General features: G+C 43.8%; 1 protein-coding gene across 2 annotated transcripts in view; it reads right to left on the reverse strand.

Moving 5' to 3' along the window:
* ADAMTS2 (ADAM metallopeptidase with thrombospondin type 1 motif 2) overlaps positions 1–25,351 on the reverse strand; it is a 377,073-nt gene that overhangs the window by 37,633 nt on the left and 314,089 nt on the right. For both annotated transcript variants that reach the window (XM_084839080.1, XM_084839081.1), the window contains exons 9-10: positions 25,195–25,327; positions 18,623–18,736 (exon numbers count right to left, since the gene is read on the reverse strand). In XM_084839080.1, the coding sequence (XP_084695206.1) occupies positions 18,623–18,736; positions 25,195–25,327 (247 nt within the window). The remainder of the gene's footprint in view (positions 1–18,622; positions 18,737–25,194; positions 25,328–25,351) is intronic.

The raw sequence follows: 25,351 nt of genomic DNA on the forward strand, positions 1-25,351 counted from the left end.
CTTCTCATAGCTGTCACAGAGAGGAAGGCCAGGATCTCTTCTCAATCATCCCAGGGTGCAGGACACGGAATAATGGGCTCAAGTTACAGGAACCCAGATTCTGGCTGAACATCAGGAGAAACTTCCTGACTGTTAGAGCAATATGACAATGGAGCAATTACCTAGGGACGTGGTGGGCTCTCCCACGCTGGAGGCATTCAAGACGAGGCTGGACAGCCATCTGTCAGGGATGCTCTGACTTGGATTCCTGCACTGAGCAGGGGGTGGGACTCGATGGTCTTGTAGGCCCCTTCCAACCCTACTATTCTATGATACCAGAGCACAAAATAGATGGAAACACAAGATTCAGGCAGATGCCACTCACATTTGATATCAGGTGCATGAATTTTGTACTTGAGTATTCTGTGTGTGTTAGGGGATAAAGGGAAGTGACACTGCCTATAACTAACACTGTCAGTAACCAAAAAACCCCTAAGACTCAAGAAGGACTCAAAGAAAAAGCAACAAGACAAAAATATCAAGGAATAAAGACTGGATTATAGGGAAGGATTCTTTTAATGTTCCTGCTTCTAGGAGAGAGAACAAACTAAGGGCACTGAACACTGGAACAGTCCTGCAATATATTACTTCAATTCCTTCTCCCAAAGCAATGTGGTTGGAGAGCACTGATAAAATAATTCACTATGATTAGAAGCTAGAGCTGTCAGTCACAAAACCACACCCTCTCCTTTCCCCACCCTGATGCTTTCCTACATGGAATGCTTGGGGAGAGTGTATCAAATTACTAATGAAGGTTTGGGATGGTTCAGATTTGATTCAGTTCAGTTTCAGGCGATCCCGCTTTGATTCAGAGATCTCCTGAATTTTTCCCAATCAGCCCGATTCATTAAAAGATGTGGCACAGCAGCTCTAATACCTAATATGTTTTAAATGTACACCTACAAATGCAAAAAAATATGTGACAATACATGCTTGAAAACGTACATATATCACACAGATATCCTTTATAAGGAGCTGTGTTTGGCTGCAGCTCCCTGTTAAATACAGACATGGTGGTAATGCTTGGGTTTGCCTCAGTGTAGTGTGTGAAATGGTCCAACGTCTGAGGCACATAGCTGACTATTAGTATCTGAGGGAGAGTGAGTGTCTGAGGGAGATCGGTCAAATTCTTCCCCAAGGTGTAAGAGAAGTGTTCTTATTTTCTTCTGAGAAAAGTCATGTAAACATTAACATCTCTAAGGGTGCAATCCGATGCATGTTTAGACAGAAAAACAGTCCTACAACGGAGGCACCCTAAGACTATAATCCCATACACACTTATCTGGGAAGAAGTTCGACTGAATTCAACTACATGGAGCTTACTACTAAGTAGACATGCATAGAATTGCACTGTTGTAAAGTGGAGGTCAGTAGCTTGTTCTCTCCTTGCATTAATGTTTTTCCAAGTCTCCAGGGGCACACAAATCTATTTCAGCCAATGCAAATCTATCATGCTGTAAAAAGCACACTGTCACCAGATTTATAATGTAGCTGTTGAACACATTTTGTATATCTCAATAGGATCAAACTTAAAAGAACATATGTAGGACTAGTCCTGAAATGCATTCTTTAGTGGGAATTTCATTACATTTACATTGAAAATTAAAATTTTAACTCCCCCCCACACACACACACACGTGTTTCCCCTCCTTTGACATGCCATGGTTTTTCCTTCAAAGTTTAACACCAATACTTTTGGGGTGGAGGGAGGGAATCATTATGTCTTTTAACACTTCTGAGGCACTTACAGTGTATACCCTAAGATGTGAAGGGGCATCATCTGGCCATGGAAAAGCATGGCCATCACAAATGCCAATGAACTGCAAGCATCAACTTTCAATTGGATGTATATCCCTTCCATTCTGCTGTGGAAACACATCCTATCTTTCACATTTATGCTATCCACATAACTGCATTTCCAAGTTCATTTAGTACAGGTGGGTCAGGTATATGGAACTTCTCCTGACTGTCCCACAAATCTAACTTCTTCCATCCAATTCTTCAGGTCAGCCAATCTTCTTTACAAAAATCTGATAGGCAATATTCAGGACATCTGATTGCTGATACATTTCCTCACTGAAAGTTAGGCTGGTTTCTTTCTCTGTTCCATACCAGCATTTGTGGATGGGAAGAGTTAAGAAAACTCTTCTTGCAAACTAAAGCTAGCTAAACAAAACCCACTTCTGGCACTTAATTTCCACAGCTGTTGGAAAGCCAGGATATTTTCTTGACACAAAAACCATGTTTAGATTGGCTTGCATTTTAGTAATGGGCACTGGGAATAGTGGTATGAAATCATGATAACTACATGTCTCTAAAATGGGGGGAGAATGGATCCTTCTGAACCAACATCTTTAATTGATTATAATTCTGTTCTCTGTTTCCCTGGTGTTGTTCCAAACAAAACATTCTGACAAACTCAGAGTTGAGAGCTATTTGTTTCCTTCATGAACTTAAGTGAAGGAGATTGAACCTACTTTTTTTTTAGCTTAAGGAAAGTTGAAGATGTGTGATTTGATTCCCATAAATGTTTACCACTACTGACTGAGCAGCCAAGAGAACACAAGATACACACACACCAAAGAGAGAGATAATGCTTGGGTCTTACAATGATGTCCTAAGTGTTTTTTATTTATTACACTGTTAAGAGCAGAACAGTTTACATATAGTTCTTAGGGGTCTGATCAGAACCAGTCCTGCTTGGCTTCAGCAGTAGAATCAGTGAAGGCTGGTGGCACCGGTGTCAGTGGGGCAGTGAATCCTCTCCGGGTTTCAGTCAGAACTCTAAAGGGGCAATCCAAGCTGCAGCTTGAATAGCTCTTTTAGAATTCTGACGGGTTCTGACTGAAATCCGGAGCAGATTCACCGCCCCACTGACATCGGAGCCACCAGTCTCCATTGAGTTCTATTTATGTATGTATGTGCGTGTTTGTTAATGTGTTATATTTTTAATCCACCCAATACCAATGTTCTTTGGGTGCATTACAAACAATTAAAAGACTAAAATGCCTTACAAACAGTTAAAATATAAAATACAATACAAATATTTAAAAGAATAAAATACAATATGATACAAAACAGCAAACAGGACAGGAACCAATAAAACAGCCATAATAACCTAGAACTAGGTCTCTAAAATGCCTGGGAGAAAACAAAGATATTTTCTGGCGCTAAAAAGATAACAATGATAACAAAAGATAACAAACAGGCACTAGGCAAACCTCTTTAGGGAGGGCATTCCATAAGCCGGGTGCCACAGGAGGCCCTTTCTCTTGTACCCACCCACCTAGCTTTCTTCAGCGGAAGCACCCAGAGGAAGGCCTCCAAAGATGGCCTAAGGGTCCAAGAAGGTACATATGGGAGAAGATGTTCCTTTCGATACTCTGGTCCCAAGCATTTAGGGCTTTAAAGGTCAAAACCAACACTTGTAGAATGTTTATATTGTGCTCTCTGATGGTCTCTGAGTTACTTTCTATTCTTAAACAACAAAAAGCCTTGTGGCACCTTAAAGACTAACACATTTAGGGTGCAATCCTATGCATGTTTAGACAGAAAAAAGTCCTACAACTCGCAGCATTCTCCAGCCAGCTGGCTGGGGAATGCTGGGAGTTGTAGGACTTTCTTCTGTCTAAACATGCATAGGATTGCACCCTTATTATGGCATAAACTCTTGTGGACTACAGTTCACTTTATCAGACATAGCCTAAGAATTAAAATAAAAACAAAAAGAATGAAATATTCCAGGGAGCCATCTCTTCTGATTTCACTTGTAAAAAAGAATACGAAGCGATATTATTGCAAATTAAGAAGAGCCAACAAAGGTAAGGATGGAAGCCTTATAACTACTACTGCTGTGAAAAGAAGAATTAGCATAATCCACTAAATGAGATCCTGTTATTTTAATCGTCATGGGCAGTATCTAATGCTAGCAGGACCCATGGCTAGCACAATGGGAAGCTAGAGGATCCTGAAGGAAACTGAAATGAGCGGAAATGCTCATTTTTGCAATGGGGCAGATCAGCGGAGTTTGCAGAAGGGAGCTTTGCTGACCTGTCCTATTCTGGAAACTAGTGTGCATTCTTTTGCTCATTTCCACTGGAGCATTAGCAGTGGGTCTTGCTGCTGCAACAGTCAGAGTGCAGTGGCAGTATTGGATACCACTCCATGACCAAATATTACAAATGTTAATTTGCCAGAAATCAAATTAAATCTACAGACTGAAGTAGTTTCTTTGGCCCAGTTCTGACTGAGGCCAATTTGAACTGGCCAAATTCAGTAGGTACATGGAGAGAACCAGGTTGTACCTGCCTGCTATATAGCTGTTAAAGATGAAGGGAAGAGCCTGTCAGAAAAAAGAGGTGGTAACCCTAATTCAATACCACAAACATGGTTTAATTCACAGGAATTCAAAATCAGACTTTTAAGAGCTAATTACTCAAAGCCCTGGGCCTGGTTGGATGAATGTGTCAGTGTCTGTTCTGCCACATTTGATTTTTTAAAAATCTGAAGTTCTTTCTGTCCTGCATATGTAAATTTTGGTATTACTATTTTTTTATCAAAAACAAATGGAAACAAAATTCTCACCCATCCCTAGTCTGGGCTGTACCACTCCAGACTGCAAGTCCCTGCACAAAGAAAACAAAAGGTCAGGGACAGAAGGGGTCTAGTGTACCTTTCTTGATGACACACTACTTTTCTATATTCATGGAACTCTTTTGTATGAGGAGCACTCAAATTATGTAAGACCCCTTCTGCAGTCTAAAGTCATAGAGTCTAGAAATACGTTTACCACTTCGATGAGAAGCAGGCCTCTGTGTTAGTACAAACAAAAATATATGCAATCTCGCTTGCATTTTCAATAAACCCAAGGAAATCCTTGCCTGTTCCAATGTTAGCCAAGAGCATTTTAGCAGTTGAGTTGTATAACCAGGTGATTTCCATTCTTGTGCAATGGAAATACTGAATAAACCATTATTATTCATATACATTTATAGTGGACATGTGTGTCTCTTGCACTTTATTATGGTGCAAAAAACGTTTCTACACCTGCTTCTGTTTAAAAGTCTTTGGGGGAAGGGATGGGTGATGGAAGGGCACAGATCTCTTTACAGTAAAAGATGACATACAGTTCTGATTTTTCCTGTTACATAAGAGCCAAAAGTGTTTCATGAGAGAAAGCCATCCAGTTCACACAAGGAAGCCATCATCACTTTAAGGAAGCCAGAAAAAATTATTGCCAAAGTGACACATCAGGCACAGCAGCAATGAAATATTGCTACATGATGTTTTATTATATTTGAAGCCATCAACCCATCAGTAAACATGTTAAAATGAAAAATTAGAGGTAGAAATGGAATTTATTAATGTGTACAAAAAGTATACACTAAAAGGGTCTTTAAAGAAGCTGTTGAATAAAATAAATGAAAATGCACAATGTGTAGACATAAAATTGAACTGCAGTATATAAGGCCTAATGGTCCCAGGGCATAGTCTGAAGGCACATGAGGCAGCCACCTTGCTGAAGCTAAGCAGGTCTGGGTCTGGTCAGTGCTTGGAGGGGAGACCACCTGGGAACCACATGTAGCCGAGGTCCATGATGGAAGAAAGGTGGGATATAAATGTAATAAACAAATATAAGGCATAACATGAGGAAAAATTGGATATTCTCAGTGAGATACAGGCATTATAAGAATCCTTAAATATTTAAGAAGCTGCACAAATGTTGTTCTTGAAAAATCTGTGATCACTGTGGATGTTCATGCACCAATCTGTTAATACCCTGTAATGAGGGGATTCCCCTTCATGGATCAATGCCTTGTTGTGGCGAAGGGGCTTGCATAACTCAGTGAAGCCATAAAGCTATGCCGTGCAGGGCCACCCAAGACGGACAGGTCATGGCAGAGAGTTCTGACAAAATGTGGTCCACTAGAGAAGGAAATGGCAACCCACTCCAGTATTCTTGCCAAGAAAACCCCATGGAACGTATCACAAGGCTAAAAGATATGACGCCGGAAGATGAGCCCCTCAGGTCGGAAGGGGTCCAATATACTACTGGGGAAGAGCAGAGGGAATTTCCAAGTAGCGCCAGAAAGAGTGAAGCGGGTGGGCCAAAGCCGAAAGGACACTCAGCTGTGGATGTGTCTGGTGGTGAAAAGAAAATCCAATGCTGTAAAGAACAATATTGTTTAGGAACCTAGAATGTAAGATCAATGAATCAAGGTAAGCTGGAGGTGGTCAAACATGAGATGGCAAGATTGAACATCGACATCTTGGGAATCAGCGAACTAACATGGACAAGCATGGGCGAATTTAATTCAGGAGACCATCATATCTACTACTGTGGGCAAGAATCCCTTAGAAGAAATGGAGTAGCACTCATAGTCAACAAAATGGTGGGAAAAGCAGTACTGGGGTACAATCTTAAAAACGATAGAATGATCTCAGTATGAATCCAAGGCAAACCATTCAACATCACAGTAATTCAAGTCTGTGCCCCAACCACTGATGCTGAAGAAGCTGAAGTTGATCGGTTCTATGAAGACCAACAACACCTTCTAGAACTAACACCAAAAAAAGATGTCCTCTTCATCATAGGGGATTGGAATGCTAAAGTAGGAAGTCAAGAAATCACTGGGATAACAGGCAAGCATGGCCTTGGTGTACAAAATGAAGCAGGACAAAGGCTAATAGAGTTTTGCCAAGAGAACACGCTGATCAGAGCAAACACTCTTTTCCAACAGCACAAGAGGCGACTCTACACATGGACGTCACCAGATGGTCAATATCGAAATCAGATTGATTATGTCTTTTGCAGCCAAAGATGGAGAAGCTCTATACAGTCAGTAAAAACAAGACCTGGAGCTGACTGTGGCTCAGATCATGAGCTTCTTCTTGCAAAATTTTGGCTTAAATTGAAGAATGTAGGGAAAACCACTAAATCGTTCAAGTATGACCTAAATCATATCCCTTATGAATATACAGTGGAGGTAAGGAATAGATTTCAGGGATTAGACCTGATAGACAGAGTGCCCGAGGAACTATGGACGGAGGTCCATAACATTGTTCAGGAGGCAGCAACTCAATCCATCCCAAAGAAAAAGAAATGCAAGAAAGCAAAGTGGCTGTCTGATGAGGCTTTACAATTAGCTGAGGAAAGAAGGGAAGCGAAAAGCAAGGGAGAAGGGGAAGATATAGCCAACTGAATGCAGAGTTCCAGAGAATAGCAAGGAGAGACAAGAAGGCCTTCTTAAATGAACAATGCAAAGAAATCGAGGAAAACAACAGAATGGGAAAGACTAGAGATCTCTTCAAGAAAATCGGAGATCTCAAGGGAATGTTTTGTGCAAAGACGGGCATGATCAAGGACAAAGAAGGCAGGGACCTAACAGAAGCAGATGAGATTAAGAAGAGGTGGCAAGAATACACAGAAGAACTATACAGGAAAGATCTTAATGTCCCTGATAGCCATGATAGTGCGGTCACTGAACTTGAGCCGGACATCCTAGAGAGTGAAGTCAAGTGGGCCTTAGGAAGCATTACTAACAACAAAGCTAGCAGAGATGACAGTCTTCCAGCTGAGCTATTTAAAATCCTAAAAGATGATGCTGTTAAAGTGCTGCACTCAATATGCCAACACATGTGGAACACTCAACAGTGGCCACAAGACTGGAAAAGGTCAGTTTACATTCCAATTCCAAAGAAGGGCAACGCCAAAGAGTGTTCAAACTACCGTACAATTGCGCTCATTTCACATGCCAGCAAGGTGATGCTCAAAATCCTACAAGCTAGGCTTCAGCAGTATGCGAACCGAGAACTCCCGGAAGTACAAGCTGGGTTTCGAAGAGGCAGAGGAACTAGAGATCAAATCGCCAACATTCGCTGGATCATGGAGAAAGCAAGAGAATTCCAGAAAACGTCTATTTCTGCTTCATTGACTACGCTAAAGCCTTTGATTGTGTGGATCACAACAAACTGTGGCAAATTCTGAAAGAGATGGGGGTACCAGACCACCTTACCTGTCTCCTGAGAAACCTGTACGAGGGTCAAGAAGCAACAGGAAGAACCAGACATGGAACAACTGAGTGGTTCAAAATTGGGAAAGGAGTATGACAAGGCTGCATATTGTCACCCTGCTTATTTAACTTATATGCAGAGTACATCATGAGAAACGCCGGGTTGGATGAATCACAGGTCGGAATTAAGATTGCCGGGAGAATGATCAACAACCTCAGATACGCAGATGATACCACCCTAATGGCAGAAAGCGAAGAGGATCTCAAGAGCCTCTTGTTGAGGGTGAAAGAGGAGAGTGCAAAAGCTGGTTTGAAACTCAACATTAAAAAAACGAAGATCATGGCATCTGGCCCCATCACTTCCTGGCATATGGAAGGGGAAGAAATGGAAGCAGTGACAGATTGTATTTTCTTGGGCTCCAAGATCACTGCAGACGGTGACTGTAGCCATGAAATTAAAAGACGCTTGCTCCTTTTAAGGAGCAAAGCTATGGCAAACCTAGACAGCATAGTAAGTAGCAGAGACATCACCTTGCTGACAAAGGTCCGTCTAATCAAAGCTATGGTTTTCCCAGTAGTAATGTATGGCTGTGAGAGCTGGACTATAAGGAAGGCTGATAGCCGAAGAATGGATGCTTTCGAACTGTGGTGCTGGAGAAGACTCTTACGAGTCCCCTGGACTGCAAGGAGGTCAAATCAGTCTATCCTAAAGGAAATCAACCCTGAGTGCTCCTTGGAAGGACAGATACTGAAGCTGAAGCTCAAATATTTTGGCCACCTAATGCGAAGAGAAAACTCTCTGGAAAAGACCCTGATGCTGGGAAAGACTGGAGGCAAAAGGAGAAGGGGACGGCAGAGGATGAGATGGCTAGATAGCATCACTGATGCAATGAATATGGACTTGAGCACGCTCCGGGAGAGAGTGCAGGACAGGAAGGCCTGGCATGCTATGGTCCGTGGGGTCACGAAGAGTCGGACACGACTGAACGACTGAACAACAATGTGGGGATTAACAGATTGGCAACAAAAGTAGCCTTTGAGAGCCCTAATAGTTGAAAAGAGACTCATACTCCAATCATGGAACGATAAACATCCACGTATCAATGGTCTGAAGATATTGCTGCTCTTGCTGCATTTGAACATATGTCATTAAATAGTCATTAATTTTGTCTGGATGCTTATCTATATATATGGATGCTGATATTAAAGTATATTTGAAATAGAAGTGCTGGATCGTTTTCTTTTTATTAATGGTGTTGTGAACAGGTATTGTGAGAGGATACAGCTTTTTTCCTTTTTGTGCGTTATTCTTGTTTTAACCCTTCTATTTTTGTTTTTGTTATAATTGCAAACAAAAAAACTAGAAGAAGAAAAAAAGAAGCTGCACAATGATGGACAACTGGAGCTATTTTAACTTTAGCATAAAAAGGGATGGCAGCACCAAAAAAGCAAAAACAATACCTCAGACTGGAGCTTTGGAATTGTGTGTGTGTAAACACACACACACACACACACACATGCAACCAAGACTGTGAAACCTAGACTCCTGAAACTTGGCATGCATACTAAGGGGACCCTAGAGAAGTGCACCTTGGGATTATTTTGTTTTTTAAATGCATTCATTAATTTTAAGTAATTTAAATGTGTCTGTGTGGTTGAAGCCTGCAGTAACACCTTCAGCCACTAGGGGAAGACTTCCCTCACCAGCACATAGCTTTGCAGTCCATACAGTTTGAAGCCAGGGGAAATTAGTAGGGTGAGGGACAGAACTGTAGGCCTGCCCCCTCCCCTCTGCTGTGGGATATCCCCCCCCCCCAGAAATGGATTGGACAGAACCAATCCCATATGGGGCTGTAGGGGTACACCATGCCAGGGGCCATGGCTAAGATGGCCAGGGGGCATGGCTTCACTCAGATGGGGTGGGCACAGTTTGTCCAACTCTGGCAGTTGTGTAAGTTTGCTTAAAGGCATTTCTATACCAACCTACGGGTTATTCCAACCTGTGCGAAACTGGATCCATTCACTAGTGTGTGTGTGTGCATATATATATATATATATATATATACACACACACACACACACACACACACATATACATATACACACGTGCGCGCGCGTGCACACACACGCACACACTTACAGTCAGGGCCAGAAATATTGGAACAAGGATAACTGTTTTGACAGTTGGCCTCTGTACACCACCACATTGAAGTTGAAAGGAAACACACCCAGATGGGAGCGAAGTCAGGACTTCCAGCTGTAATTCAAGGGGTTTGACAAGAGTGAGGCACTAACCATTCAGGAAGTACAGTCAGTGGCATACACCCACCCCCATCATTGGTGGCTCATAAGTAATAGAACGAATGGCTGACAAGCAGCTGCATGGCCAGGTGTGGCCTGTTTCCTGGGTGCCCAATGACCAATCAAGCAGATAAAAGGCGTGGAGGTGGTTCTGAATGTTACATTTGCATTTGGTAGCTGTTCACTGGAACTCCCAACATGAGGTCCAAAGAGGTGTCCATGTGAGTGAAGGAGGCCATCATTAGGCTGAGGAAACAAAATAAACCCATCAGAGAGATAGGAAAAAACAGTGGGAGTGGCCAATACAACAGTTTGGAACATCCTGAAAAAGAAGGAATTAACTGACAAGCTCAGCAACAGCAAAAAGCCTGGAAGACCACGGAAGACAGCTAAAGTGGATGACCGCAGAATTCTGCTCATGGTGAAGAGGAACCCTTTCACAACATCTAGCCAGGTCAAGAACGCTCTTGCGGAGGTAGGCATGTCATTGTCAACATCTATAGTCAAGAGACGGCTTTATGAAGGTAAATACAGAGGCTTCACAACAAGGTGCAAACCACTGGTAATGCTCAAGAACAGACAGGCCAGATTAGCCTTTGCCAGCAAACACCTAAAAAAGCCTGCCCAGTTCTGGAATCAGATTCTTTGGACTGATGAAACCAAGATTAACTTGTACCACAATGATGGGAAGAGAAAAGTATGGAGAGGGAAAGGAACAGCTCATGATCCAAAACATACCACATCATCTGTCAAACATGGTGGAGGCAGTGTTATGGCATGGGCATGTATGGCTGCCAATGGAACCGGGTCACTGGTGTGTATTGATGACCTGACTGCTGATAAAAACAGCGGGATGAATTCTGAAGTGTAGAGGGCTATACTTTCTGCTCAGATTCAGCCAAAAGCTGCCAAACTGATAAGATGCCGCTTCATATTGCAGATGGATAATGACCCAAAACATACAGCAAAAGCTACCCAAGAGTTTCTCCAGGCAAAGAAGTGGGATGTTCTTCAATGGCTAAGTCAGTCACCTGATCTCAACCCAATAGAGCATGCTTCTCACTTACTGAAGACAAGACCGAAGGCAGAAAGACCCACAAACAAGCAGCAGCTGAAGGCAGCTGCAGTAAAGGCCTGGCAAAGCATGTCGAGAGAGGAAACTCAGCATTTGGTCATGTCCATGGGTTCCAGACTTCAGGCAGTCATTGACTGCAAAGGATTTTCATCCAGGTATTAAAGGTGATCCTTAAGTTTGAAATGATGTTGGTTTGTTCCATTACTTATGAGCCACCAACAATGGGTGTGTGTGTATGCCACTGGCTGTACTTCCTGAATGGTTAGCGCCCCACTTTTGTCAAACCCCTTGAATTACAGCTGAAAGTCCTGACTTCGCTCCCATCTGGGTGTGTTTCCTTTCAACTTCAATGTGGTGATGTACAGAGGCCAACTGCCAAAACAGTTACCCTTGTTCCAATATTTCTGGTCCCGACTCTGTGTGTGTGTGTGTGTGTGTGTGTGTGTGTGTGTATGTATATATATATATATATATATATATATATATATATATATATATATAAAGAGAGAGAGAGAGAGAGTCAGAGACAATGGGCTTCCCCATACCAGGCTTTTTACCCCACATTTTAGTGGGGCTTTTGCTTCTGGATTCTTTGTGGGATTAAGATTGGCTCCTTTACACAGGCAGACACATACTCTGATTCAGGTACTTCATTTGTTTGCAAGTTCCAGATGTTTCATTATACAGCCACTAGATAGTGGTGTTGTATAGCAGAACTGCTAATAACACACTGCCGCTTTAGCGGATTAATATTCCTTATTGGGCTATCTCCACTCTTTTAAAACCCGGGTTAAATATCAGAAAGTGAGAGAGATGCCCTGGAGGTTGATGACATTGCGTAAAGGACCCGCAAACTTCTGTGAGTGACCAAATCATGAGCATGCAATAAAAGCCTTGTGTAGAAATGCTCAGAGACAAAGACAGAGGGACATGATATGGTCAACTTATTTCGACACTCATCTTCTCAAGGAGAAAAGAATCTTGCTCTGTCTTATCCTGATGGCAACTTCAAAAGAAGTTCAGTTAAAGGATGTCCTGTCAGAGGTGTTTATCTGCTAATTTTTTTAGCAGCTGCCATCCATATAAGATGGATGAAGCCACTTGATAAGGCAGTTGTCTCAATCATTTTGCTAAGATGAAAGGAGCATTTTACTTTCCATCAGATGCAGATGTGTAGGGAAATGGTTGTCTCTATCCACCATGAGGTCTGTAATAAAAGGCATCACTGGAACTTGGTCAGTTGTTAAATGTGTGGGTGCACTGTGGAAAAAAACATTCTAGGATGCTCTGCCAATAATTTTATATATAGAAGTGGGGTGAGGCATTGTCACCTTCATTGCTGACTTTGATCTAGGGGTGTGCAAGCTTCGGATTCAGATCCGCCACCTTGTGCAACCCCTAACACCACAGCATCCTCTACTGGTCAGAGTTGATATTGCTTGTACTTCCTCTTCTCACTTCCCTCAATCATCACTTTGAATACCACTGCCCCAGACACATTCCACTTTATGCAAATGACCCCCAGGCTCATCCCACTTTTTGTGGTTAAGCAATGTCAGAATTGAAAAACGTAAAATGTGACATGTTTGGCTTAGTCCTTGCTGTTGTCATGACAATGTCAAATTGCAAAAGACAATTGTTTTCCCCTCCCTTTCCCTCTCCCCACTCCTCAAGGGTGGCAAAGGGGAGAGTGACTTGGGCTTCAGCCTTAACAGGCCTCCTCCACCTCTTCCTCGCCTATCCCCCCTCCCCTTGCTGAGGTGCTGGGGTGTTGGAAGTTGCACAAAATGGAGTATGTCACAAAATGGCCACCATGCTTTGGAAAACTGAACCCAAGGCTTGCACACCCCTACTTTGATCTATTGGGCCAGGTATTAAAACCCCCAAATTCTACCTTGGCTTGGATTTAAACCTGCTATTTCCCCCCGCTCACTCAGCACCCCACCAATCCCTCAGCTCCTTACTTCTACCTGACTTACCAGGCTGGAGCAGCAGTACTCCAGCTCTGCAGCAAGCCATGGGGAGAGGAAAGGAAGGGAGAGAGGTCTCTGCCCATACTCATCAGGCCAGGCCAAAAATAGCTCCTGGGAAATGTAGTTTCATAGAGTCAATAGAATCATAGAATAGTAGGGTTGGAAGGGGCCTACAAGACCATCGAGTCCAACCCCCTGCTCAATGCAGGAATCCAAGTCAGAGCATCCCTGACAGATGGCTGTCCAGCTTCATCTTGAATGCCTCCAGCATGGGACAGCCCACCACCTCCCCAGGTAATTGGTTCCACTGTCGTATTGCGCTAACGGTCAGGAAGTTTTTCCTGATGTTCAGCCGGAATCTGGCTTCCTGTAACTTGAGACCATCATTCCGTGTCCTGCATTCTGGGATGATCAAGAAGAGATCCTGGCCTTCCTCTCTGTGACAACCTTTCAAGTGCTTGAAGAGCACTATTATATATCCCCTCAGACTTCTCTTCTCAAAGCCAAACATGCCCAGTTCTTTCAGTCTCTCCTCATAGGGCTTTGTTTCCAGTCCCCTGATCATCTTTGTTGCCCTCCTCCGAACCCTCTCCAGTTTGTCTGCATCCTTTTTAAAGTGTGGTGCCCAGAACTGGACACAGTACTCAAGATGAAGCCTAACCAGTGCTGAGTAGAGGGGAACTAGTACTTCCTGGAATTTGGAAGCTATACTTCTATTAATGCAGCACAAAAGAGCATTTGCCTTTTTTGCAACCACATCACATTGCTGGCTCAGATTCAGCTTGTGATCTACAACCATTCCAAGATCCTTCTCTCTTGTAATATTGTTGAGCCAAGTATCCCCCATCTTGTAACTGTGCATTTGGTTTCTTTTTCCTAGGTGCAGAACTTGGCATTTATCCCTGTTAAATTTCATTCTGTTGTTTTCTGCCCAGCACTCCAGCCTATCCAGATCACTTTGAATTTTGATTCTGTCTTCCAGGATATTAGCTATCCTGCCCAATTCGGTGTCATCTGCAAATATCACCATTCCCTGCACCTCCTCCTCCAAGTCATTAATAAAAATGTTGAAGAGCACTGGGCCCGGGACTGAGTCCTGCGGTACCCCACTCATTACCTCTCCCCAGTTTGAGAAGGTCCCATTGATAAGCACTCTTGAGTCCAATTCTGTAGCCAGCTGTGGATCCACCTGATAGTTGTTTCATCTAGCCCACTTTGAGCTAGTTTGCTCATCAGGATATCATGGGGCACTTTGTTGAATGCTTTGCACCACCTTCGTAGCCAGTCATTCACCCGGAGTATTTGTCATGGTTGGATCGGAGCCCATAGAGCCCCAAAGCAATTCTGATTCTGAGGAAGAGATAGAAAGTGTGGGAGAGGAACCCGTGTGCTTTCAGAGGCACCGCCAGAGGGTGAGCCCCTCCCTGATCATATTCCTGAGAGTGGTAGTGACCCTGGCAGGCAGGGGGAGGGACAACTGGAGCTTCGGGATGCTAGGCGCCAGCACAGGGACAAGCGGGAGATGGAGGGTGCAGAGAGGAGGCACGCAGCCTGCTTGGTGTGACGTCAAGAGCTGCGCCCCGATGCCCCACGGGAAAGGGGTGGACTTTCGCCTCCTAGCCCTTAAGTTCAGAGGCTTCCCGCCTTTACCTCCAAACGGAGATCACCTGATTCCCTAAGGCTAGAAACCCCAAGTAGGCAGCTCTCTTAAGTTTCCCTCATTAGGCTCAGGCAATTAGCATCTGTAAGAGTCATTAGGCTGAATGGAAATAAAGCCTTAGAAAAGAGCCCCATCATCTGCGTGTTGATTCTGGCTACTTGAGGATTTCAGAAGGAAGCAAGGATGCTCCTGACAGTATTTTCCTTTCCCTTTCTACCCCTCTTCTAACTACTGGAAGGATGGATGAGAAAACTATCTGGGCCCCAAAGTTCTTGAGTTTCCTTCCCAAAGCTTCAAAGTCTGACGTGATTTCTTCGTAGCTCCACTTGGCGGTATCATTTGTTCCCACATGGATGAGAAGAAAGGGATACCTGTCAATGGGCTTTATGAGTACAGGCAACCTTTCAGTCACGTCTCTAATCCGTTCTCCCGGGAGACAACATACCTGGCGAGTCCACGGGTCTTCGCGACATACTTGGGTCTCGATCCCAGGCAGCAAGGAGTCTCCGACTACTACCACTCTTCTCTTCTTCTTGTTGTAGGCCTGGGTTTCATTGCCTCTGCTTGACTGACCTTCAGCCTCTTGCTCACTCTCATGCAGGTTCCCCTGAAATGCTTCCTCTGCAGGCTGTCCTCCAGTCTCATCCTCAAGTACCTGGAATCGGTTCCACAGCTCCACTGCTTCCACTGGTGCAGAGTGGCTTCTAGTTCTTCTTCTCCTAACTCTCACCCCTTTCCAAGGAGTATCCTCTACTTCATTTTTCCTCGCCTCAGCATTTTCCTCTTCTACCTCAGCTTGCTGCTGCTCTTCTAGCTTCTACACTTCGCTTTGCTGCTGTATTTCCATCGTTCTGTCTAAGAACTCATTGCCTTCTCTTATTCCCTGGAGGGTCGACACTTACCGCTCCAGTCCTCTTACCTTTTCTTCCAACAGTGTAATCACCTGTTGCACATGTAGGCCATGTTGATCTCAGGCAAGAAAGCAAACATTGCACACACCTTGCATGTCACCACCACTGGGGAGTCTTTTCCTTCCATAGTCTCTATTCTTCATGTTTCTAGCTTTCTGATGGCACCGGGATAGCCTGTGCTTCCCCAAGGGCTGCTGGCACTCTGTAGCAGCATGCCAGGCATCAAAATGGGGAAGGGGGATTTCCAGCATTTTCTCTCTCCCTGTGGCTTGCTGCCATTCCAGCCTGATCAGTGAGATGGAAAGACATGGAAAGAGGTTTGGGGAACTGTGGGAAGAAAGAGATGAGTAGATGGTAGGGGGCTGGGTGACTCAAGGGGGCACAATTCAGGCTAGCTTGAAGATAAGCTGAGCTACTGTCTGACTTTGGGGAAGCAGCTTGGCTTATTTCCAAGCCAAGCCAACACAAGGTGGCACACATAGGGAGCAGGGGGAAGCTCACCCATCACTAGATGCTTCAAACCTATGGCTGATTCAGCAGTAGGTAGCACAATTATTGTTCTAATTATCCAACAGCTGAAAGACAATCTTACAACCCAAATTCAACTTTTCTCCTCCCAGGCAATGTGAATGGACATGATGAAGTCGCCTTCCCCCCCGCCCTGCTCAGCAGTAGACTAATAACTTCATAAAATATGTATACGTTCAGGTTCGTAAGGAATAAGACAAATGAGAAACAGAAAAGCCCTGCACGGTCAGATCTGCAATCTTCTTATACCCACAATTCAAATTAGTTTTGTATATTTTATTCCGTGATATTTGGCCTGTTCATAATCCTTTTTTCAATGTATTTGGATTTCTGAAAAGGATCACAATTCTGTTATTTTAACATGCATATTTTGTGCTGTGCAGCAACAATAAATACATTTCCCAAGAGAGGGCATTTCCAACACTGCATTACTATTTTTGTTTTTATGAGGCTCATTACTTCTATTTATTTCTTCTTGTCACAAATCTTAGTAAACTGTGTGGCTTTTTATTAGGCCAGTTGCATAACTGCTAATTGCTATATTTTAAGGTGCAAATAAAGCTTTGGTTTAGAATTCAGAAGCACTGTCTTCTCCTTCTAAATTTGTTTAATAAAATGGTTGCTTTATAGATTCATTTTATAATGAAGACCATAAACTCATTAATTATAGGAGTTCAGATGGAAAGAAAAACAGACACAATATATACATAATAGGGATGGATGGACTCCCCTCCGTCCATGGTTGCTGGGCACTCACCGAGCTGCCACCCGCAATGGACCATAAATGGCCCATTTATGCCTGTAAAGTTGCGTAAATGGCCCCTTTACAGCCACCATTTATGCAACATTACTTTTATGGAGAAACCTGAGCCACCATGCTAATGCAAAATGGCAGTTTGCTAAGGGGACTGGCTGCGAACGGGTCTGGTAAGTGGCGGTGACTCAGCAAGCAGGGTCCGGGGGGCCAAGTGGGGCAGGGGGAGTCCACTGGACTCCACCCCCATCTTGGACTCCCAGGACATACCTAATACAAGATCTGAGCACTACACAAGGAGCATTTCCTTTCCTGCTTTTCCACTACATAACCTCTAGGTGGAGCTGTGCTATAGCAGAATAGTGCAAATGCACAAGAGGACATCACACTTTCACTTTCAATTAAACGCTGCATTAGTACTGGTTAGACACAGAAGCAAAACTGGAGGATCATGACATTATGTAAAGAACCCATAAATAACTGTAGGGGATGAGTGCACGATAAATGCGTCATGTAGAAAAGCTCTTTGTGGCACTTCAGAAAATTCTGGTGTGTGCATTTTAACCATATCGATCTCCTAATGCCCTGCACTCCATATTTTCTGTTTATCTTCAGTTTTACACATACATACATACATACTTGCACAAATGTATACATTTCTTTTGTTTCAGTGGATGAATTTTATATTCCAGTACTACCGCTCTCTCTGGTGCTCTTAAATACTCTGATTCGAAGCATTGGCATGGTTAGGTCATTTTCAACTCTTGAGTTATGGTGCAATCCTACGCATGTTTAGTCAGAAAAAGCACTACAACTCCCAGCATCCTCCAGCCAGCATGGGTGGAGAATGCTGGGAGTTGTAGGACATTTTCCTGTCTAAACATGCATAGGATTGCACCCTTAATTGTCTTATGGGCTCCTCCTCCAGTTTAGAGGGTAATGTGTATTATTAAATTGTTTTACATTTTGTAATTACATTTTTAGACTATGTTTATCATAATGCTGTATTATGTAATGTTGTATAATGTTGTTGTTTGTATTTTTATGAATTGTTGTGAACTGCCCAGAGAGCTTCGGCTATTGGGCATTATAGAAAATTAACAACAACAACAACAACAATAATAATTTCACTTCCATCAAAATGTGGTAAGCCAACCCTGCTGTGTTTGGGGGCACTCCAGCCCATTCTGCTGAGTGTGGGACTGAACTTCCACCTCCAAATCCTGCCCTGACAGCACCTAAATATAATATCCCAGAAGGTAATATAGGATCAAAAGAGGTGATGATGCTTTGCTACTTCCCTTCCTTCTACTTGTGGCTATTTCTTAGCCTCGCACACAGCAAGATGATATGATATACAGACTCTTACCTTCCCAGGAGCACACATGGTTCCATCCAACGGAGGCCCTTTCTTTGTTTTGCAGAAATAAGGATTATCAGGATGGCTACACCAAAGCTGTTTGCACGGATCAAAGGTGCGGAACTAGAATGAAAGGATTTATGCTCATAAATTGCTTCTTGAGACTTGTTTTTTATATCACACTCAGCAAAGGGCACATTACAGCAGCTAGGCTTGGATATATGAAGCATTAGAATGCATTAGGGTAGACTAGGCTTGAATTTATGACAGCATCAGTGAGGTTGCTAGATCCTGGTGAGACAGAAGAGGATGGTGAAAATCGTGGACAGCACTGCTTGGCTTCCAGAAACCACCCTGGATTCAGCTGCATTTTGGTGCTGTAAACCTGAGGGAACAGGGAAGTTTAAGCACTACTTTCCCCCCCACCCTGAAAGTCATGAACATGACAACCATCATGAACTTGGTACTTGTCTCCATTCAGTGTCAGCCATCTCTGTGGTGTCCATCCAAGATGCTCCTCCCACGCTGGCTAGACATTGAGAAAACACCAAGATCATGACTGGGGGTTCCTTCACACAGAGCTTTTATACTGCGATTGAGATGCTCCTTCATGGAAGTTTTCAGGCTCTTTACATGATGTTACGATCATCCATGGTGTCTCCTGCGCTAAATGCCCTTTGTTCTGTTTTTAAATAAATCGCAGATAATGAGCTATCAAATTACCCCATTGTGTTCCGCTTCAGTTTCCTCCATGAAAAGAGTAAAAGTGGCAAGAAGAGGAGTGAAAGATAATGGAAGACTCAGATATGGGGAGAAGGAGGGGGGAAGGGGAGGGGGGAAACGAAGAGCGTGTAAAGAGAGTCAGTTGTGATCCTGCATTTAAAACAGAAGCAGAAAGCCCCATTTTAAATGCTGGATTTTACGTTGGTGTAGAGATGCCCTGAATGAAGAAGAGAGGGGCGTCATCAGAACCTTGACACAATATTTTGCTTGGTACTGCACTGGAACAAATAGATTGATCTTAGGTTGGCCCGTACTTTTATACTGCAATTGTAACTGTTGCTTTTTAATTGCTAGCATTCTGACTGATTTGTTCGACATTCGGATTTGGCTAAATCAAACGTCATGGTAGCAGATGTCTGCTAGTGTAATAGGACTTTCTCCGTCTCTCCTTCCCCCTGCAGCTCTGACATCACACAAAAATCTTCTCTAGAGGGTTTCCCAACTCTGTGGAGCAGATTTTGAGACTGTGTGGTGGCTGGTGGGGTAGGGTGAAGTGGGGAACCCCCCCCCCCCCAGTTCTGCTGATGGAAGCAGTTCTATCAGTGGAATCACACCGTTGGATACAACCCATGTGAATTTTGTATTTTATTTTGTTTAAGATTACTTTTTTATTGTGTAAACCACCTTGAGGGGGCTGAATAGCCTATATAGCCCTGAAAGTTGCTTTCTCTCTCTCTCTCTCTCTCAATCTTTCTGTCTCTCTCTCTGTGTATATATTTATATTTGTATGAAGATGGGTCCATACTGCTTTGTATGGCTTGAAGAGTATTCTACTGCTAAGCATATGCTTGGGTTGCAGATCAGCTGAAATGACCTTAGCCATTCAACAATCGTTGATTCTCCCAAAAGAGGAGCAGCAGGATGAAGATTATCAATGTGTGGGCAGTGGGCACAGGATCTTCCATTCAGAGCCAGAGGAACACAGTGTTCATAGCACACATCAGCACAGACGTAGTTTTAATTCCAACTCTCCTTCCACATAAATATTGACCACACCAGCTGGAAGCAGTTTTGTGTTTTACTTAAGTCCTCACTGTAGAAGACATACATTGGTGTGTGTGTGTTTGTGTGTGGGGTGTAGATCTCTACCAGGTGTCCTAAAGACCACACCACCAAGAAGCTGGGCTGATGTGTTTGTTACAGGCACATGATAAATGGATCATATCTGTCACACAAAAACATATGAAAGCCATCTGACTTGCCCTGTGTGAATGAGTAAATGTAAACACAATTCCTAAGATTGGACTAAAATGTGGAATAAAACAAACCACAGATAAGCAAGTGATGACAGCAAGAAGGAGGTATTCTAGTCTGAAGCTTTCCTTGCTCATCATGATTTATCACACCAGGCCTAAGAAAACCACCATGTAATCCTTCATTTCTGTGTTGTTCATATAGTTACTATAAACCTCTACATGATATTCAGAGGCTGGGGACAAAAGTGACTCAGGGGAAACTTTTTTTTTTTTTAACAGAACATGTATTTAACTCAGCTCTTTTAGAGTGACAGGACTGGTTGGAAATCTAAATGAATGTCTAAATAATAAATGAGTATAAATATAAATATAGTGCACAATCCTATATTTACCCCATGGGGTACAATGACTGTGTACATAAGGCTCAATGTGGACCTGGTTCCTCCTCCTCCTCCCTTGATGTGCAAAGCAGGCTGCACAATAAGGAAACCCAGGGCTGGCAGGTGTGTGAGCCTCACATATCCTCCATCCAGCCCTCCTCCTCCACTCGGTTGAGTTACTAAGGGCGCAATCCTATTGAGATAGTCAGCAGCCTCCAAAATTGGAGACTACTGACTATCCAATGCAGGGCGGGCAGAGGACGGAGGAGGTCCTCTCCTCCGCAACTAGCCTGCCCTACATTTGTGGCAAGTTGCGTGTTTTCGGGGAGCAGGAGGGAAGGGACCTGGAGACCAGATAGGAAGCTGTCTAAAACAGCTTATGTGGTCTCCTCCCCTCCCCAGCCCTGGGAACGCCTCGTTTTTGCCCTCTCCACGTTCTGTTTATGAGCACGGAGACAGCGGTGACATGGAAAGAACCATGCCAACTATGAGGGGGAGTGGAGTACAGTTTCTCAGAACCGAGGTTGGCTGACCTCAGTTCCAAGAAACCAAAAAATCCTGTGGCCATCTAGACAGTCTAGCGGCCATAGGATCACTCTCCCCATATCTAAACTAAATACCTTTATGTAGGAGGTTTACACTAAGTTACCCACCCAGATCTGGCAGCACATTATATTCCACATATTCTAAATTCTATCCTACGTGAAGCTATATTACATTTGGTACCCAACTGGTGTCCCTCTGTTGATGAAGGCTCTTTGATCCAGGAGGGGCTTCCATTAGCAGAACAGGGAGGAAGGTCCTTTTGGGGGGGCGATTCCCTTTCACCCCTGCAGGTGCTCTTCACCCCTAATCTCCTGCAGGTTGAGAGACTCTTCTGAACAGTTTGGGAGGTGGTGTGGGAAGGGGCAAGAGATGAAAATTGCCACCCTCTCCATTCCACTGTTGGAAGCCTCCACTTGATCAAAGAGCCTTCCATCTGTGAAGGGTCACCAATTGGATACCACCCAATATTCTTTGGGAAGAGTACAAGGGAAGCATGGGCGCATCAGTGACAAGGTCAATGCGAATGGTGATGATCTAGCAGCTCCAAGTGCAGGGCGTTCTGTGTTATGTTCTATGGATACAACACTGCACTCATGTGCACCATCCACACTCATGGGTGCGGCTACAGCTTATATTTTTGAGGCAGCATAGATTTCAAGAACACTGAAAGCTGCATGGAAGGTGAATCATGGAGGCTGGGCTACCCTAAGCTGTCCACCACAATTTTAGCTGACTGCAGAAAACCTATTGAAAGCTCAGATTGCTTTCATTTTTGTGTGGATGACAAATATTTTTATATCAGGGAGAGTACATTCCATCCAGATGCTACTATCAGGACTGACGATAAAAATGACTCCCATGCAGGAGTTAAGAACATAAGAAGAGCTGTGCTGGATCAGACCACAGGTCCATCTAGTCCAGCATTCTGTTCACATAGTGGGCAACCAGCTGCCCACGGGAAACCCACAAGCAGGACAGGAGTGCAACAGCACCCCCCCACCCATGTTCCCCAGCAACTGGTGTACATAGGCATACTGCCTCTGATACTGGAGATAGCCTAAAGCTATCGGGACTAGTTTACTGATGCAATGAATATGAACTTGAGCACGCTCCGGGAGAGAGCGGAGGACAGGAAGGCCTGGAGTGCTATGGTCCATGGGGTCACGAAGAGTCGAACACGACTTAACAACAATCGGGACTAGTAGCCACCGATAGCCTTTACCTCCATGAATTTGTCCAGTGCCCTTTTAAAACCATCTAAATTGGTGACCACCTCTACATCTTGTAGAAGTGAATTACATAGTTGGAATGAAGCTATTTCCCCCCTTATCATTTAATACCTATGACTGTGCATGATGGAGTTGGGGGCAAAGGAAGCACAGCTCAGTATTCTAGATACTGGCGTGGGTCTCAAAAAGGCCCAGAAGTCCTGAGCTGGAAGTAGTTCATGTCATTCTAAATTAAGTCATCCTGGTTATGGCCTTTTTAGTGGCTGTGCCTCAGCCCTGCAACTCTCCAAGGCTGCCTATCTCACTTCCTTCTGAAGGCCTTTCCAGAATGACCTTTTTAGGAAGGCACACAGTATGTAATTTTAATTCGCTGCTTTAATCCGTCTGTATTTTGTGAAGTTTTTAAATATTTGGGCTGTGGTTGCATTGTGGTTTTCTGTTTCTGTTTTTGTGTTTTAAGTTATGTTTTAAATGGGAGGGTGCCTTTTCCATTGTTAAGTTTTTGGCTTGTTGTAAGCCATCCAGAACTCTTTGAAGATGGGGTGGGGTATAAATGGTTTAAAGCAAGAAAGTAAATTAATTAATTAATTAGATTTCCCTTGCAAATGTTGAATGGGACATGTAGAGACTCACATCTACACCCCTTAAGAAGCAACAATGAGGAATCTCTGCACAGGCTATCAATCGCTATTAGTCATGATGGGTATGTATTACTTCCAGTTAGAGATGTATGAGAATTTTGTTTCAGTTCACAAATCATTTGAACTTGCCCTGCTCGCAATCCTGAACGCAAATGAGAGCTGTTTTTTTTTTTTAAAAAAAAGTTTCCTTAAAAACACACATGAACACAAACACATTTTCACACAATTTAGTCAATGGAGGAAAAGTGTGCACATATGAAAAATGTGCACAAAAATGTGTACTTTTCCCATTCAAAATGTGCACTTTCCCTGTTGGACTGAAAAGAAAAACAGGTTGCAAACAAGAACAGGGTTGGCAAGTTGAACTGAGCTACAAAGTGGAGCGAACTCGAACATTGCTGGTTTCCCCATCCCTACCTCCAGTATCTCATGAGAAACGCCAGGTTGGATGAATCACAGGTAGGAATTAAGATTGCCGGGAGAATGATCAACAACCTCAGATATGCAGATGATACCACCCTAATGGCAGAAAGCGAAGAGGATCTAAAGAGCCTCTTGTTGAGGGTGAAAGAGGAGAGTGCAAAAGCTGGTTTGAAACTCAACATTAAAAAAACGAAGATCATGGCATCTGGCCCCATCACTTCCTGGCATATAGAAGGGGAAGAAATGGAAGCAGTGACAGATTGTATTTTCTTGGGCTCCAAGATCACCGCAGACGGTGACTGTAGCCATGAAATTAAAAGACGCATGCTTCTTGGGAGGAAAGCTATGTCAAACCTAGACAGCATAGTAAGAAGCAGAGACATCACCTTGCCGACAAAGGTCCATCTAATCAAAGCTATGGTTTTCCCAGTTGCAACGTATGGCTGTGAGAGTGGGACTATAAGGAAGGCTGAGCGCCGAAGAATTGATGCTTTCAAACTGTGGTGCTGGAGAAGACTCTTACGAGTCCCCTGGACTGCAAGGAGGTCAAATCTGTCTATCCTAAAGGAAATCAACCCTGAGTGCTCATTGGAAGGACAGATCCTGAAGCTGAAGCTCAAATATTTTGGCCACTGAATGCGAAGAGAAAACTCCCTGGAAAAGACCGTGATGCTGGGAAAGATCGAAGGCAAAAGGAGAAGGGGACATCAGAGGATGAGATGGCTAGATAGCATCACCGATGCAATGGATATGGACTTGAGCACGCTCCAGGAGAGAGTGGAGGACAGGAAGGCCTGGCGTGCTATGGTCCATGGGGTCACAAAGAGTCGGACACAACTGAACGACTGAACAACAACAACCTCCAGTATCAGAGGCAGTATGCTTCTCAACACCAGTTGCTAGGTAACATGAGCTATTGCATTCATGTTCTACTTGTGAGTTTCCCACAGGCATCTGGTTGGCCACTGAGTGAACAGAATGCTGGACTAGACAGGCCTTTGGTCTGATCCAGCAGGGCTCTTCTTATGTTTATGTTCTTATGTATGTGCTGTACTTCGTAAGAAAGAACAGAAGGCAGTATACAAGTGGGGTTTGGAACTTTGGGAGTTATAGCACTGTAATGAGACTCTTACTGTGTTCATTCCATTTTCAAAACCTCCTAATAAAATTAGAACATCATAATTTCTGGGATTCCGATTTCAAAAACAGGGTGTTGACGGGACTTTCTGAGACACCTCGACATTTGCTGTTAGGCTTTGCTTTGTGTTAGTCAGACACATTGCCCCTCCTCCGAGGCTCGGTGCTAATGGCCCTTTAAAGCAGTTTTGGGGACAGCTGCACAGGCCCTGGAGGAGGGACAGCAGAAGTCCATCAAGTACTCACAGCTGTGCACATCATGTAGCCCAAGCCAAAATCAAAGCGGCACTGCTCATTCATGGAGTAGTGGATTCCTGGCAGCTGAGGAAGGGAAGGCCAGTCGTGGTCAAAGGGATCATCACGCAAACAATCGTAGGAACTGCAACGGGCAAACATTTCAGTC

Source organism: Heloderma suspectum, chromosome 2 (genome assembly GCF_057233095.1).
Source record: "Heloderma suspectum isolate Gila_16-S chromosome 2, 16-S_ref, whole genome shotgun sequence".
Classification (NCBI taxonomy): Eukaryota; Metazoa; Chordata; class Lepidosauria; order Squamata; family Helodermatidae; genus Heloderma; species Heloderma suspectum.